Raw genomic sequence first — 19,260 nt, forward strand, 5'->3', positions numbered from 1 at the left:
GAAAAACCTTTAAATCACAAAATTCTAGACCATTTTAAAGTAATTTATTTTTTATTTTTATTTATTTACACTTCGTTGCTAAAGAAACACAGATAACACAATATATAAATTACAAGGGATGCAACGGGCGGCCTTATCGCTAACAAGCGATCTCTTCCAGGCAATTTTAAAATTTAGCTAGTTTCTCCGCTTTTGATTTTGTCCCTTTGGAGTAGAGACTGGGTCCGTAGGGATCAAGTGCACAGGTCCTAATTAAAGTTGTTGGCACCAGGTAGATAGTACCAGTGATTACAGAGCTGCTTACGTCACCAAATAAGTATGGCATATTTGTTGTATACAGCGAGAAAATGCTGCCAGCGTTAAACGTACAAACTTTTTAAGTTTAAATTATTATTACTGATGTAAGTTAAGAATAGTTGTTTTCAACTGTCCCTCTTGATGCTGTTCAGTTGGTTTTTGGTTTAGTATAGTTCAAAGTTATACACATCTTTATACAGATTCTAGAGTACAGTATAGCTTCGAGTCCAATTTATAGGGCTAAACAATTATTCACAATAACGATACGCTATCTCGACTATCTAGAATTTATCAGGTATTACTGAAGCATTAAAGATAATTGGTACTAGCTGGCCGCGAAAGTTGACCTTGCTGCCGAGATTAACAACCTCCATACCAGACTTTCGCTATGCACCATGCGTTATTGAAGAAGTACATAAACATATGTACCCACACATACATACTATTATAAAGCGAATTTGTGTGTTATTAAAATCAGTTGTTTAAGTGTAATTGTTTTCTTATGAATTGTTTTAGATAAAAACAAAATAAAGGACAAAAGTGTTCAGGTGACATCCGGTTTATAAAAATCACCCAAATCTTTGGAAAACAAGATTATCGATAAAGTAATATAAATAAAATGTTAATAAATAAAAATAAAGAGGTTAGAGATTTATTAAATTTTATGGTCGATTTCTTAAAATTAAATATAATTATTAATTAAATAATTAAAAACCAAAATTATACTAAGTATGTATTAATTAATTATTTTTCCTTAAAACAGACCAAAGAGATCGAACTTAGGTCCGATCTCTTCGAACCTACCTATTTCCCACCGTTTAAAACTTCCATATATATTTCAAGATATTTAAGCGAGACAAACGCATAGCATATAGATAGATAGATTTTATTTTTTCTGAAGCTATCAAAAATCAACAACAACAAGATAAATTCAGACATATCGTAGACAAGATTCCGTTTGCATTATTTTAACATGACTCACAGATCATCAAGTCATACATATTAATAGAACATTACTCGCAAATGCTAATTATTTGATTGTGTATTCGTATTTCCCTTTAAGGGGATATATACTACATGCACACGTACGCATTGAAGTTTCGTCAAGTATTACGTCATCTCCGTATTGTCATCTTGACAGTTAACCATTAGACACTTAACCTACAATTTGTGGACAAACGATTCTCTTGGAACGATGCATGTTATTGCTTCACTTAGTTCTAAATACTCCTACGAAGCGCTTTTCAATTATTTTATATATCAAACTGTATTAACCAATATAGTTATTAAAATTCTCCGTCAAAAATAGGACTGGGAACGAAATTTTGACTGACTTCAACCAAAAGATTTACAATTTGACGTGCATTTAAACTAATGAAGCAACGGATAAAACTTACCTGTTATTTCTCAGAAGCAATACATCAATGTATCAATTACAAGTTACAACGAACTGATAGTTGAGTGATTGACGTGTTACACATTTATGTCATTTCACCGAGCACAAATTGACTAGATTTACAACGACAACTTGTCAGCAGATCAAGGCATTTCAGGACAGATCTTTAGATACATAAATTACATATATAATTATCGTTACTATATCAACTGCTGTTGCCAAATACCAATCTATAGCTAAATGGTTTATATGTTTTATCCCCGCTGGGTTCGATTCTCGAAACTTTATTAATACTACGGAGTTGGATGGAACTTTGTACATAAAAACTTTTGGTATTTAGAAGCCTTTGCCCAAAAGCCTAAGTGTATAATAAAAAACTAACACCCGTCTTATTTGTATTTTATAGTTTCAAATTAAAATGTTTTTATTTATTGTATACTAGCAAAGTGTTTTCAAAAAAAAACAAAATTTCTTTATGTATATTTACATTTACTACCAGTTCCCAAGTCAAGGGCGTAGAGCGGGCAAGAAGGACTGGCAAGAAACTTTCAACCACTCTTTTCAATCGCCAAGTTTTTAATGTATTACAAACTTGTAAATTGTTTGAACTGGAGCAAATCAATCGCATGGATTAGGATCATTTAAGTACTTTTACTGCTGTTATCAAAGTTGATTTTATCATTGTTTTGAACAGAATGCCCTATACGGAAGTTTTGACTGCATTATAACATTAGGACTAAAGGCTTCGTAATGTCAAAAATGATGAATCACAATCTAGTAATAGTTTTAAACGCATCTCGACTATGTACCATATTATTAGGCGTGTTATGAAAGCTTAAAGCTGTAGGCGTTCGAGTGAACCTCGGGGTCATAAGTTCAGTGCCTTAGAAGAGCCGCGGTGAGTCATACAGTTCGGTTTACCTCAAAGACTGTAAGGATATCTCGGCTGCGGCAAAAGTTTTGTATGCCTGTATAAAACCATTGACCGAAATGTCAACAAGACACGAACGTTACATGCGCGTCTAAAAATAAACGTTTCGCACCGACAGTAGTAATTATATTTTTAAAAATGGAATATTACAATTTTATAATAACAATGTCGTTAATCAAAATGTTAATGCACCTAACGCGTTATAATGAATACAGTTAAAAAAAAGGATACTTTTACTTAAACTGCAGTGAAGAGGGAAATAAAATACGACTATAATCTGTGGTTTTCTTATATTTTACTGGAAAAGGGTATCAATAATATTATAAATGTAGTGTCGATACACACCAAGACACAAGAACACAGTAGTAGTAGGTAGATACATATTAGATGATAAATGCTGTTTTCGTCTTCATACTAGTGTTATATAAACTTTGTTATATAAATTAGGTGCATAGCAGGAAGCCTCGAAAACAGCCCACATAAGAAAACGTGAGTTGGCCACTTACCAAGTACACATATTACTCATTATATTACTAAACATCGCACGAAATTTATATATTTACGATTGTGGTTATATGCTCCAATGCGTGCATGTTTTACATAAAATCTCATCTTGAATTTATGTAACCAAAAACCGTAATAACTTTTATAAATATTTTAAATAAGCAATATTTATTTGAAAAAACCGATGATTATTTAACTTTATGACTTTGTATATTCATTTGTTTCGCATTAGGTTTAATCCGATCCTTACAATCCCGCACTAATTTCAATATCCTTGCTAATAAATTTTTGTCTATTAATGTATGTTGTTTTCTGTTTCCATATATTGTTTATCTATCTAACCTGTTTTGGCTTTCTATATTGTCTAAGTGTTTTGTTTTATAATATATGTATGTTAGCTGTGAGATTATTATAAAAAAATCCAAGAATCTATATTAATTATAAAGGATTATTTGGTATGAGTAGCAATAATATTTTCGTACTGTACAGCCTACTGGATGATCAGCCGAGAGATGAGAAATTTCTAAACAAAACACTGGCGCTAGTTATGCCATTTAAGCACCATGACTAACAAGTATTATCAACAGTCGAATAGCTGACACCCACGCTGCAATTAGTAGGAGCACTTGTAAACAAACCACTCATTAGATTAAACACTAGGTCTGGTACACGTTAAAGTCAATGTCAGAATGTTAGATACTGTATGGAATTAGATTTGAAACGTTCACGGCTATAATTCTCCGAATTTAACTTCAATGGGAGTACAGTGTAGGCTGGTGGTGCGATTCTCAACCCTAATGGTAAAAGAATAACCCCGGTTAGAACCGGTTTTAATTTACTAAACACCTGCTCGGTGGAAAACGATAGGTAATTGCAGGGCGTGTTGACAAACGCTATTTTTTTATAAATTTTAAAAAGCATGCATATCGCTAATATGTTGACAGTCAATATTTTTTTTATCCGTATATTAACTGTCAGACGTTTCCAAGAGGCCTGAAGCTTGAAGTGTTTCTGAAGTCTCAATTTGTATCGCTTGATCTTTTAATGTCTTCCTCGACATTGGCAATTCCCAAATTACTATGTAGGTTAAGAAAATTGTTATTACTGTATTGTTGTGATTACTAATAAACACAAAAAACTAATGACATGATATTTAAATATAGATGTAAAGAATTACTGTCCCTTTTAAAACCTTAATTTAAAAGTGAAATTTTAGATTCAGATACCGAGCCCATAATACACCTTTTAAATTGCATTACAAAATACCATCATGGACTAATGTAGAGATAAAATGCAAATCACATTAAAGCTTTCAAAACTCTTATGGTTTTTAACGTGAGAAAATTGTTTTTATACTAATTAAATAAGAGAAACAAAACAGGTGCGGGCGAGGAACATATTATTACAATTTAAAACTATATTAGGTAAAGATCATATTAATTTTGTCGTATTTTTATTCGACTTTAACAACCGTAAGGCATTTAATCATATAGGTTTTATTGACTATCTATAAAAATCTAATGAATGTTTAATTTCTTTATGTAATACTGATATTGATTATAATAGTGCTCATAGTCGGTCATATTCAAATTTGTTATGGAAAAAATATGTGTGTACACGCGTTAGAAGTTATACTTCTTTGGCGTAACAAGATAAAAATCTTTTTAAAAATTTCAACGATCGCATTATACAATGGAAAAATAATAAAATGTTGATTATAGCTTACTTACTAACAGGGTGTCGGATTTTTGTGACGGGTGCGCATCGTAAATCGTAAAAATTTACTCTCATCATTTTTCCTAACGTGCCACTTATGGCTTTTATAACTTCAAAAATGTTATCTCCTCAAAGGCAACGCACCTACTAAATGGGTGTCCATGTGATGCGATGACTGCCTTTATAAAAATAATATTTTAAAGTAAAATAAATATTTCTAAGACACAAAAAGTTCTTAGGTTTGACATACGTGTGATGTACTTAGCGCTGTCTTGACTCTGATAAACGTAAGATATTCAGATTATACCACGATGGTTGGAAGGAATAGATTATTGCACATTAAAAGTTTTGTCCCACCATTTCGTAGAACGCGTTTTGGTCAAAGCTCACCGATATCCGGATTAAGCATTTTAATAAACGAGCTTGGTCTGGATATACATAGTTGCTCACCTCACACATCGATTTTTGTTTAATTTTTGTTTAGTTTCTTAGGTTTATTTTTTTACTAGTGTTTTTTTGCTTTGTCAAATAATGTCATGTTTGCCTATAAGTGTTTGTCACATTTACAATTGTATTAAGTGATTTTCTATTTTTAGCGATGTAACAGTGTGCCAAGCGTTGGCAAGCTTTTTTATCAATAACTAAAAACAGTACTTTAAATTTACGCAATCTCACTTTCATTACTTCAACTTCAAAATTAATCCTTTTATCCGTTTATATTTTATATTTATATGTTTAATCCTTATGGATTAATAATAATGACTTGCGCAAGCGGCGCCACACCTGTCAGCGAAAACATATTTATGACAACTGAAGGCTTTTACTTTTTTTAAACTTTATTCAAAATAAGAAATCAATGTCAAATGTGATATTTGCATACAATTAAAATTGCTTACCAGAATAATTGGATTTTTCAAGGATGTTTGTAGTTTTTATATATTAAATGAGTTGTGCTAAATTTTATTATATAATTATTTTAATAACAATAATAAGCCTTTTATTTCTTCACTATTACGAGTTAGTTGACTATAAACTGACTTGGATTCATACTATTTACAAAAAGAGTAAATCCATCTTGGGTTTCAACTCTCAAAGTTTTATTAAGCTCATTAAATTTAATTTTGAATGTGAACAAAACTGTCTTATTCGATTTACTAAGAACGATGTGGCTAATCTCGAATGAGACAATAATGAACTGTGTTATATTCCACTACTGTATTTGCAGTATCCATAATTTTGATAGCTCCCATAGCCCTCCCATGCCCAGTATGACCAGGGCATCATCAGTATTCTGCGATTGGAGTCGCTATTTCAATAATTTTTGTACTGTGCCATTCTAAAATTCAGTTGATTACTGAAAAAAAAACTCGCAATTGGCAACAATTGAAATTAATAGAAAGAAAAGGAATAGCGGCGCAGGCGCATTACCGAAAGGTCTTTCTCTCGATGATGGGCACATTACTGTTTGTGACCATCTAAGGCGCGGGGACTACAAGCACCACTTGCTTTCTTAGGGCTTAATATCAAAGTCAAAGTCCAAAATCATTTATTCATATAGGTAACATAATGTACACTTATGAACGTCAAAAAAGATATATACATTAAATGCTTCTAATTTTACATTTACTGCCAGTTCTCAAATCAAGGCGTATAACGGAAGAGAAGAACTGGCAATAAACTCTCCGCCACTCTTTTTTTATGAATTACTTCAAGTCAAAAAAAGTGCAGTAGTAATTTATATTTTCGGTTCCATAGTATTTGAGACCTCAGAATAACTACATAGTTATATTGTTGTTTCGCATTAACAGTTACATATAATTATAAGATGTTATCATAATCTCGCTGTATTGATTGATGCTTAGCAATTTAATTGATATGTCACGACCAGATTAATAATACACGTCGTTTTATTGACAGGCAGCGTGATCGTTAGCACTTGTTAATCTTAGATGATATATTTGAAAATAGAATCTTAGCTGTTAAATAATAATCTATTGATAGATACGAAATAATTCTAATTTCGTTTTCATGTAATAAACTGTATTATATTTCACTACTGTTTGCATAGTATCCACGAGTTTTTAAAACTATTTTCTGATCCAACGCCGTAGCAAACGGAAATTTAATTTTAAATTGAAACCACAGGTAAATTTCTTATAGGGCTCATTTTAGATGATAAATTATGTTTACTAATTCTTAGTAAAATAAATCTTAATATATATATTTCTTGTGTGCGTGTGTATGTGACTGAACTCCTCCTAAACGACTGGACCGATTTAGACGAAATTTTTTGTGTGTGTTCAAGGGGATCTGGGAATGGTTTAGATTCACAATTTTGTCCGCTGGACAATGTTTTTTTAATTAATTTTCAATTTATTAGTTGTTGTTGATTTTTTGTTGTTTTACATTGGATCCGACAGACGGCGGTACCATCGCAGTGTCAAATTTTAAAATATAATATTCGAATTTTAATTTTAGTCTGTCCCGAAATTTAAAAAAAGTTTTGTTATCATTGTGTTATATCGTGTGTGACCATGTGCTGGATCGTTAGATATTGTCATAACATTTGAATAATAATTTTCATCAAAATGGCTTATTAAAAATTGAAATTTTGAAATTAAAGACGTGTAGACAGGACAACGTCTGTCGGATCCGCTAGTTAATATTATATTTTTTAAATATAAGCGAAGGTACGTAGGAAACATTACCATCTCTTTGATCTGACTTTAAACTACTCGAAGGAAAAAGTTATCAAATTGGCGCGTATTTTTTGTTTAAGCATAGCTTTGTTGGATAGAACTTGTTCTATTATTTATTGTAGATAAAGGCAAAAATAGGCAATGCATAAATTCGAATGTAATTTTATTGTACAAGTAATAAAAGCTGATTGAGGTGACATTTCTAAGCATAGAAATAGTATATAAATTAAGAACGAGTCTAATTATCCACATACACTACGATCTTATTCGGTAGTGTTCTTAAGAAAAGGAAAGATCAATTTAGAAAAGACAGTCATCGTCCTGAGCCTGTGGCTCTTCTACCGAGCGTCTTCTTCTTCTACGTCTTATGCTTCCAGAACCTCTAGGTATTGTCGTAGGATCTGTTTCGTGAAAATGTTTCTTATTGGCAAGTAGGTGATCAGCCGACATAGACCATCGATTTTTTAGATCTATGTCTTGGTTTTCTTACGATGTTTTTCACCGTAGGATTATTAATAACATATTTTTCTGTATAAATTTCATATAAAAAAAATAATTATAGTATTTCTAATATACCTAATTATTAATTGTGTACATAGGAAGAAAACTAAATTTGGGTACAGCCGTGCTTTGAACTACCTCAGGCTTGAGACACGCAAGTACAATTTACTAGACCAATTACATTGCTCGATTCGAAAAAATAACATCTCCAATTCAATTGGCTTGGAAATTAAGCTTAAGAAACAATTGACTAACGAAAACACACGATTTTGAAAACGCTACACGCTTGAATATATTATGAACAAAGCCTAATAATCTCATGATCCTCGATGATCCCTGACAAATGAGGCATTGTTGCGCTGACGCGATGACGTTAATCATAAAATGCATACAGTATGCACGACCTTTTAAAACTATTTTCTGATCCGACGTCGTAGCAAAAGGATGTTTATTCAGTGTTAAAAATATACTTTTAAATTGAAAGCATAGGTAAGTTTCTTATGTATTTAAATAGGCCTTTAAATAAACATTCATAATACAAATTAAACTATGTATCTAGTAACTCTAAAAAACGTCATTAGAAACGTATAAATTATGGTATATTTTAGTCAATAATACTGCTAGAACTAGCTAGATATATTACTGAATATTATCTGCATTAATTAATAGATTAATGCAATCTTTAACACAATTTCTTTAATGTACTGTAGAGGGAAGAAATTAAATTCACGTGGACCTTATAAAGGTGAAGATAAGAAAAGCTAACATCTATTATCCAAAGTTGAATTGCGTCAACATCTGTTAATAGTGTATGCATTTCGCTGGTAACTACTCCCACACATTCCGGGCCTAATGCTTCCTTTATTGTGCTCTAACATTGTTTGAAAATGACAGGCCATTACCAACACTATGAGAAAGTACACACGTAACACTGCATAGTACATATTGTATTATCAATACTCTTAAGTCTTCGTTTATAATTCCTAGATATTATTAATTTTTAATAACGGTTATAACTCCAGCCTACTTCATTGGTTTTCCAAAAAATCGAGTCTATTACTGTATATAAATATTCACTGTTTTTAACACAGTGAAAAAGAATACATAAATACAATTTATTCTTTATGTGTAAGGGCACTGATAGAAGCCAATAAAATACTTCTAATTTTTTAAAAGTTCTGTACTATATAGCTTTGCTTTTTAAAGCCCTTTTTCTATACTGTAGATTTTTTATCTCATTTTAAGCTAGTTTGACTGCAAAAGTTAAGTGAAAAGCTGTCAAAGTCTTAAGGCTCATTAAGCAATATTTTGCATACAAATCGGAAAAATCGTTTCACTTTTGTTAAGTTGATTAACTCTCGTAACTTAAGGGCAAAACAATACCTGCACACGTCACTTTAAAACAACCGAGAACAAGGCCGTTGTGTGTACATACACTGTATACCTAAAGTAGGTCGCGAGTCTCATCTCTTAGGTACACATATTTTGTAAATTAGGTAAACTATTTCGTATGTATTTTGTATTTATTAGATAATATAATTTTGAACCGGTGTGTTAATTAATTTCCATTAAAACAGAGGCTGTATTAATTACATTGTAAATTAATATTGTTTTGGGTGTTCATATTACTCTATTTATTGAATAAGATTTAGTTTATATATCTATCTAGTTTTGACATTTCACATCAACAAAATAGTATATATAATTGTATACATGGTGCGCATATCAGGACTTTAAAACAAAAAGCTTTTTTTAGGTGTAGACTCACTGTTATTATAATTCATGTCATATGAACTTCTACTGAAAACAATATTATGTTTTATTATACAAGATATATCGCGTAAAATAAAATCTCAAGTATATACATCCCTTTATATTTATTCACGTAGTTAACAATGAACCTGCACAAATGCTAATAAATTATGCCGAACGAAATTCAAATTGGCATCATTATAAAAACAAATTGGTGTTGTTTGAGTTATTTTGCCAAGCGCTAGTGATTAGGGGTTTGTAATCGATTGTATTGTAATCGATTCAAAGCCAATTGTAATTCAAAATCCCATTGATGTATTTTGGGCATAAAGGATGCATACAGATGTCCGATTAAATACTAATCATGTGCTTCATTTGAAAGTAACATTTGTTCATTATCATATAGATAACACGTATTCGAATTTCGACGATGTATTAATTTATCAATATATTTATAGACATATTATTTATAACAAACAAAACACACACATATAAACACACAAAATAACAATAATCAAAGATTAAAAATTAAATAAAAGATAAAATGAAAGGTTTATATTTTTTTTCCTTTTCCCATTCGGTTCGTCTCATGCATGTAGGTAATGCATGTGTGCTGTGGCTGTAATTGGCCCTGGATTAGCATTATGCTGAGGAGCAGTATGTTCCACTGGTCATTCTGGTCATTCTGCCAGAGACAACATCAGCTAGTTTGCGCCTCAGTCGCAAAAAAAGAATATATTAACACTTAGTAGGAAATGATAATAATAATATTCGTGAAAGTTAGCAATATCGGTAATGAAGTCTTGTGTAATATGGTGGGAAGTAAATAAAATAATAGGTTAAAAATAAGAATAATTGGTTTTTTTGGCAGATTAAAAACTACATTTCTATATTGCGTAGTTTTTTAATATTTTATTTACGTCTCTTAAGTTGAAATTAACTTAATAAAAATAAAACTTCGATGTATTCAGCAGTAACATTACCTATGTATATAGTTATCTTTATAAATAAAAAATAAATAAATCGAAGTTATTTTTAACTCCTCGTTGTTCAGTCAAAACAGATTTAAACTGCCATTCAACAATGACAATGGATTGTAACGATAAAAGATCGCAAAATAAGATTTACGTTACAATAATATAAAGTTCAGCACGTTTTGCTAGACATTGAAAAGTGAAATGCCGTTCAAACATGGACATAACATGTATTTAATTTTAATTTTATCCGGAAATCGAACATTGGCGCTAAAAGTGCAAATTTGATTGAATATAACTATGTAGCATCACAGAGGAAAGCGAAATAAAATACAATATTAACATTAAAAAAATATTTTTATACGTTACATACGTATACCAAATTATAAATTTTAAATTAAAACACGGGCGAAATTATAGTTTCCCTCTAAGCTAATACTCTACTATGCTAAGTACTCGCCGAAACTGAAGCCTTTTTTTAGGCTTAAGTGAGATCGTCCTATAAAAAGTTATAAGACCGATTTAATAGTTGTTTCGCTCTAGAAAGCAATTTATATTGAATAATTAATTTAAATTCTAACAAAAAAGGCTTTTATCACCCCACCGTGGGAACGCTTTAGGAGAGGTAGGTGGTGGTCTAGAGTAATACACAGTGTTACTCTAGTATTTTTCTCATCCCTTAGTTGGTTCAAGACCCGACATCTTATTTATTTAATTATAAGTAATCTTCATACTTATAGCTGATATAAGACAACACAGAAAGCCAAATCAGATATATAATATACATATACATAGATAAACATGTATATATATACATGATCAGAAAACATACATTACATACATTAAAAAATAACACTAAAGAAAACTGAAATATAACATTTGAAACAACAAATAATACTTAGAATTTATAACCACTACTTAAACAAAATTAGAGGCTTCCCACTTCTTCAAGTACTTCTTGACATCTTTCCTTTTGAGGTTTAAAATATCAATATCCTGATATTATAATTTATAATTATCTTTCTGTGTACGCAATTAAGACTTACTCCTGCAGAAAAAAAAGTATCGACCTTATTAACCCTAATAATAATGATCTAATCATTTTGAGTTAAACGTATGAATTCGATTCCGTTCATGTGTAAAAAGCGATAGTTGATATTTTTAAATTTTATTGAGCCGCAGTATTCGTCTAATAAAAAGTTTATCCCTTCCATAAAGCCATATTGTAAAAATCACGCAAGGTGTTACCATAAAAAATAAGGTTTAAATTTTATTACGTCTTACGCAAAATCTGGTGATAAAGAACGAATATAAATCATTTTTATTTGCCGTATTTAGGTCAATTTTAAATGGATTCACAATATATATACAATATCTTGATTGCGCCCTCGAAGACGTTTTCTTTTAATATAAACTAATCTTGACTCTTGACATAATTTACGAGGCATAGTTCTATAAATAGGTCCAAGGTTTTTTCGTGATCGTTAAATAATTACTATGACAATTCCTATAATATCTGAACTATAATAAATAATACGCACGATATATATACGTCATATGCGGATCATTTATATAAATCAATAGTTGGTTGCTACAGCCGTAAATTTGTTTATAGAAAAGCGAAACTTAAACCACAGAATATTTAGAAAAAATATCGCTTCAAAATGCTGGCTAGTGACACAGATTATTGTTTTTTTTAATTCCAGATAATCGGAGAGAGTATGCTGACTAGACTGCTGACGATAGCACTGGTGGCAGCGAGCTGGCGCACCAGCGACGCTTGTTCGTGCTCACTTGAACATCCACAGACACACTTTTGTAACAGTGACTTTGGTATGCTGTATATACTTAATAAGTTTTTCTTACGCCAGTTAACACTAATAAAAAAAAAATAGAAAACATACAATACCTCGAGTAATTAGTTTCTAATAGATTCTTAATTTCCATCTCCTACGTAAATAAATTCAGATGTAATAACAGATACTACTGTATATATCGTAATAATTATAACAATTATATTAATTTTAATAAGTGCGTATTATTTCAGTAATTGTTGGACGAGTTCAAAGACTGTTTAGAGGCAAAGATTTCTACGACGCTTATAAAGTGAAAATCCGAAGCGTTTTTAAGGTATGTATATCTATTTAAAATCTTTATTCTTTTTCTCGACCCCGATTAGATGTGAACGACATCTAATCTCTAAATTCATAGTATCAAAATCACTCAAAGCAAACTAATTTACTAAATTAAGGAAATTTATTACTTTTTCTTATACACTTCCATCCGAGATTTGTATCCAAGACAACATGGCTGTTTAGTATATAATAACAAAATTTTGTTTTCAGGCAACTCCAAAGGCAACTTTAGCCTTAAAATCAGGCCGAATTTTGACGCCTTCACAGGATTCATTATGTGGTGTTAGCCTACAGCCTCGAGAGACCTATGTCATTACGGGTAAACCACAATTGATATTATTTTATTTATGAGAAAGAGTGTGGTCTGGGGTCAATTTATATACTCATAATTAAGATCTCACAGTAATTCGAAATAATAAATTTAGAAGAGTATTTCACAGAATTCTTTAAATTCGGCGAATATAATGTTTAAAGCACTTTATTTTTAATTACAAAATCTTATTTTAAATACATGAGAAACTTAATATTGTAATACGATCGAAGAAGCAGATACGTCACCAGTCGTCCTCATTTTAGTCTACTAGGTGTCATCTTTTACATAGTTTAAAGCAGCTTAAATTCATGAGATAAATAAATTATTAACCTACGTAATTCCAATATTAATATTGTAATAATAACTTGTAAGACGCAGTAGTAATTGTACGATTGTAACTTCTTTCTCAAACCGCCAATAGAAACTTAAACATGGTGTATTCTAAATTTGAAATTGACAATTTACATACAGGCCACAATTGTTTTTTTATACTCTTTGAATTTGTATTCAGGCGTTGGTACGATGATGTTGTTTAATGCAGGTCGCGTGATGCACCTGCAAGCACACGTCCAGCTGTGTAGCTACATCAGCAAATGGCGGGAGGTGACGCCTCGACAGAGGAAAGGCTTCCGTGTTTTGTATAGACAGGGATGCACGTGCAAGGTAATTTCTAATGATTGTTATTATTTGTTGCAAAAAGAAATTTAGGAATTTATAAAAAAACTAAATTAGTTTTAGACATTCGTGTCAATATTTCCTAAATCTGTAATGAAAAGTACAGGTGAGTATTTTAGATGAAGATTGCAATTAGGCTTTTTTATGGTATTATATTTGAACACTGTTTATTTAGGTAAAACGTAACAAAAAAAATAACGATCATCTAATTTAAACATTTTTTTTTAAACAAGGCTACTTTTCAAAAATAAAAACTGCTTAGTCCACATTATGTACTGAATTATAATAAATAATACAATGCATGTATATAGGAGAGGAAAATAATGCATAATCTTTATAAATATTTGCCTTCATCCAGATTTGGAGCAAAACGTCTTTGTGCAGACATTTATAAGTACATAAACAAGCATTAAAATATCCAAGTCTTGCATATTTCGAGGAACAAGACGGATAATCTCTCCTAATACCTCTTATTACGTTCGTAATCTGAGCAAAATAATAACCCTAATTGAGACTAAGGCTTTTTTATTTCGTTTTGGCTTGTACTTGTATAAGCAATGTTGGCATGGTCCCCTGAGGTCGTAGGTTCGATCTCCAGCTGTGCACGAATGGACTTTCTATATGCGCATTTAACATTCGCTCAAAAGGAGAAAGAGAACATCGTGACAAAAGCCTACGACCGGTGTCAGGCACCTATATTAACAACGGATCATGAAACAAATGCTGAAATATATTTAAACCAAACAAATACGTTGATAGACCCAGATCTCAAACGCTTCCAGTTAAATATATCAATATTTTAATACAAAAAAATCTAAACGTTAACTCCTAAAAACCCACAAGGCGCAAGTTATGAGATTAAATAAAATAGTCCATAATTTATGTATGTATGTTAATCCCTTGTGTCATTCTGTATAATAATCTACCTAAGTCAATTTTGTAATCGGTATCATTTAATTCCAGGTGCACATAAACCGACGCAGTACAAAGTCTCCAAACACATGTGTGGCAGGCTACGACGAGTGCTACGAACGACATGGCATCTGCTTACATGATAGGGACAGGCGGTGCAGGTGGACTAGGTAAGATTTTATTAAATAACTAGCAGACTCGGCCAAGCGTAGTTGTGGCTAAGGTTTATGTTATATTATATAGTAGTAAACTATTCAAGGTAGGAGAACTTATGTGATTAGGTAGATAGCTTATGTGACACGTTGGTACTTTTAACACAGCGCTATCCGTTAGAATTGTATCAAATAATAAACAAATATTTGCAATAATATTGCAGGTATAAATTGAGAAATAATCTATCCTATATTTTAAGTTAGATCAAACTGCACACGGTGTGCAAATTTTATTGATATCGGTTCGGTAGTTTAGGAGTCCATCGCGTACAAATAACGTGACACGTGAATTTCATATATTCAGACTTATCCTATTTAATATGTAAAGGATCAATTTACATGATCTCAATTAATAACTATTGATCTATCGGGCAATAGCCTTTGATGTTGTGTAAAGATCATGAAAAGCGATCTGTTTCAAACAGCAGTATGATACAAATAAATGACGGCACCGAAGTAAAATATTTGTATGAAATATAATTTTTATTAAACATAATTAACGAAGAGGATGTATGTATTTTAGGATACTGTTACCTGAACGTATTATGCCCTGATTAAAAAGTTACAAATAGAAAACCAATACGATAGTGTTAAACAACTAAAATTCCAATATAAATAGAAGTTATTAACAAAATAAGAATAATTACGCAGCATAAATAATGTCGCGACTGTAAACTTGCTTCACTAAAATGTGATTATAGTTTATAATTATTTAGAGGCATTTAGTCAGTTTTAAAATTATGTATATCAATATGCAAAATTAATAATCTCATACCAGTAAGATTAAAGAAATCGTCTCACACTCAGCAAAATATACACCTAATAACTTTTATCATTATAAAGTTCCCTTCCCACTTCTGTCTGAACGCGATAATCACTAATGGACGTATTCATGAGAAGTATAATTCATTAAGGTAATAGTTTCCTAAACGAATTAGGTTGGTTACAAATTATGAACTTCGGAGGCTCCAAACATTCATTTAAAGTCTAGACTTCTAAGTATATTACGTAAAGAATCATCTGGGTTTAATATGCGAAAGAATCGACGATAAAGCTCGCCCTATACTTTGGAAAGCAGAAATGATTCGTTGTTAATGGACTCGTATCACTCTTGTTAAGATATTTTTTTAAAACTTCTTTCATTCGGAATTGTTACACAACGAATTTAAATTTAAATATTTTGAAACAGATTAGAAAATGCAAACACGCCGCTTTAATCTATACTAATATTATAAAGAGGAAAGGTTTGATTTTTTGTTTGTTTGTATGAATTGAATAGGCTCCGAAACTACTTGGCAGATTTGAAAAATTTTTTCACTGTTGGAAAGCTACATCATTCCTGAGTGACATAGGCTATATTTCATTTTCAAAAAAAATAGGCATCCTTACTAAAATTACGATAACATTAACATTTGTTTATTATTTGATACAATTCTAACAGATGGCGCTGAGTTAAAGGTAGTAGTTTGGCAAGACGACGTTTGCCAGGTCAGCTAGTTGGTTATAAAATTGGTATGTTTGAAGCTATCTCTGGAACTGGTAAACCGATATAATAAAAATATTCCCACTAGAAGATGAATATAATATGATAAAGATGATATAGGCCTCGCTCAACGAATAAGTATCGAAATACAGCAAGAAAATGCCCGCATTAAACACTGCCACGGGGACTTTAAATTTGTTAGTTTTCTATTCAATTCACTTATTATTACCATGTAGGTTAAGAATATTTTAAAGACTATATTTGTGTGTGGGTAAATAAATTATTGTTTCGATATATTGGAATAATAATAATGATATATATAATACATTATTATACAATATTAGAGTGCTAATGTAAGCATGTCTTTGTAAGTCCGGAAAACGGTGAATTGGACTTTGCACTTACAAAAATGCTTATTAAACGTTACGTGCTCATACGTTATGCAATTTAGCAAATATATATAAACAACTCAAATTTCTTTTATACAATTATCATTTTAATACATTTGAAACCACGTTTCTACACATGTTGGTCAATAATAATAATAGCACGTGACGCGGGAAAGGTTATAGATTGAACTCAAATTGCATCAGCAGTACTGTTTGTTCCTATTGGGATCACAATGTATGTATACATACACATAAGAACTCAACTTTGAAGTCAGGATCACAATCACTATTTGTTTTGGAAGTGAGAGTAAAACACGAAATCATTCTTAAGATTCACTCCCTTAACCACTTATATATATGTCCCAGCCAACTAGTTTTATTAAATTTAATTAACAGTTTAGCTTTTTAACTAAACGACACTGTTCAACTAGCGGCCTTAAGATATTCAGCCGTAGCATTTGTTGCAATATTTCATGAACGTGGCTAATGCTTAGGCCATTCGTACTATAGGATAGAGTCATTATTTGGAAGAAATAAAAAATATACATATGACATAAGAAATATTTCTTTTAAAATTAATCTCACATTATTATTGTCGCTATATTCTTCCATTGTAATTGTTTTTATTCATAAAACTTTGGAAAATACCATCAAAGTTGTGGTTTGCTGACGCCATATTGATAGTTTAAAGAGTTTCGTTTCGAATTTGAGAGTGGCAGAAAGTGGAATTAAATTTTAAAGAAAAACACTTTTTTAACGGATTATAGATATGTATTATTATATTTAAACTTATAATTATTTGTACATAATTTTAAATTTAAACCGACGTTTCGCGTGCTTTACAGCGTGCGTGGTCACGGTGACTGAAGACAAAGGTGTTAAATGTCAAAAAGTATTACAGCTGCAGAAAATGTTGTGTTATCTGTATTTATTTCCCCGGAGTTGGTATCGACTAAAAGATGTAGGGTTTTTGCAGAAATTGCTCACGGTGTCCTCCATTTTCGCGGGTTGTTTATTTTGAGATTTTAATTTGGATATTATTGGATCCCAGGTGTTTGATAATTTTAGGCCGTCCTCTCTATTGAAATTGGCGTGTTTTTTGATTTCAATGGCTTCGCGTACCAATCTCAATTTCTCAAAACACGCCAATTTCAATAGAGAGGACGGCCTAAAATTATCAAACACCTGGGATCCAATAATATCCAAATTAAAATCTCAAAATAAACAACCCGCGAAAATGGAGGACACCGTGAGCAATTTCTGCAAAAACCCTACATCTTTTAGTCGATACCAACTCCGGGGAAATAAATACAGATAACACAACATTTTCTGCAGCTGTAATACTTTTTGACATTTAACACCTTTGTCTTCAGTCACCGTGACCACGCACGCTGTAAAGCACGCGAAACGTCGGTTTAAATTTAAAATTATGTACAAATAATTATAAGTTTAAATATAATAATACATATCTATAATCCGTTAAAAAAGTGTTTTTCTTTAAATGTGTAAAAGTTATGTAAATAAAAGACAATACTATTAAATTTTAATTCAAAGTCAAAGTCATTTATTCATTTAGGTAACTTAATGTACACTTATAAACGTCAAAAAAATATACTTTAAATTATGTTTATATAATTCATAAAATTATTATGTATTCATAAAATTAACAGTCAACAGGCTAGGCAAGTAATGAAACGCCATCGATCGAAGTCTGACTGGACATCTTTCAGGCCGTTCAGTTAAAAGGCTAGGCTGTTAATTGAAAGTCTAAAAAACTAGTTGGCTGCGACATATATATTCATTACAAAGCAATTGCTTTGAGATTAAAAACGCTTGCATTAAAAACTTAAGTAACTTTCATCCTACATACCCATATTCACCCCGGCAGCCAAGATGTTCAACAAACTAAAAAGCAACAACCTAAGAAAAACAAAGGAAGCATGAAGAACTATTTTATACAAAAGCCCAAACTAATCCTCACTCAAGCAGAAACAACTCAACGCCAAACGAATACATCACAACACAACACTGAATAGCAATCTCTCCCAACCTCAAATCTCCCAATACGGCCGGTCACCGCGGGAGAGTACGACCAAAACCCTCCAAAAAAAGCCACACAGACGGTGATCAGACAATACAAAAACACAACCAAATTAAAAATCGCAGCTTACAACGTCAGGACCCTATCTTCACATGAACGCTGTTTGGAGTTAAATGAAGCAACAAAAAAAAAAAATCAATTCTGACGTAATCGGTATCTCAGAGATCAGACGACTTGGTAATAAAATAGAGGAATATGACAACTTAATATTCTGCTACATTGGTAGTACACCAGGTAAATTTGGAGTGGGCTTCATTATTAAGAAGTCTC

The 19,260-nt window shown here is 31.4% G+C and overlaps 2 protein-coding genes across 3 annotated transcripts in view; one reads left to right on the forward strand and one right to left on the reverse strand.

The window, feature by feature from the left end:
• Nucleotides 1-19,260, reverse strand: part of LOC111000405 (synapsin) — a gene marked incomplete at its 5' end in the record, with an annotated part of 79,465 nt that overhangs the window by 47,624 nt on the left and 12,581 nt on the right. The window lies entirely within an intron of this gene.
• LOC110998501 (tissue inhibitor of metalloproteinase) overlaps nucleotides 1-19,260 on the forward strand; it is a 49,217-nt gene that overhangs the window by 27,538 nt on the left and 2,419 nt on the right. The window contains exons 1-6 of one of the 2 annotated variants that reach the window (XM_045630391.1): nucleotides 8,514-8,533; nucleotides 12,477-12,603; nucleotides 12,818-12,900; nucleotides 13,116-13,224; nucleotides 13,760-13,881; nucleotides 14,857-14,975. In XM_045630391.1, the coding sequence (XP_045486347.1) occupies nucleotides 12,492-12,603; nucleotides 12,818-12,900; nucleotides 13,116-13,224; nucleotides 13,760-13,881; nucleotides 14,857-14,975 (545 nt within the window). In that variant the 5' untranslated portion in view covers nucleotides 8,514-8,533; nucleotides 12,477-12,491. Of the gene's footprint in view, nucleotides 1-8,513; nucleotides 8,534-12,476; nucleotides 12,604-12,817; nucleotides 12,901-13,115; nucleotides 13,225-13,759; nucleotides 13,882-14,856; nucleotides 14,976-19,260 lie in introns of those variants that run through there. The other variant, XM_022267181.2, reaches the window with a different exon arrangement.

The sequence above is a fragment of the Pieris rapae genome, chromosome 12 (assembly GCF_905147795.1).
Source record: "Pieris rapae chromosome 12, ilPieRapa1.1, whole genome shotgun sequence".
Lineage (NCBI taxonomy): Eukaryota > Metazoa > Arthropoda > Insecta > Lepidoptera > Pieridae > Pieris > Pieris rapae.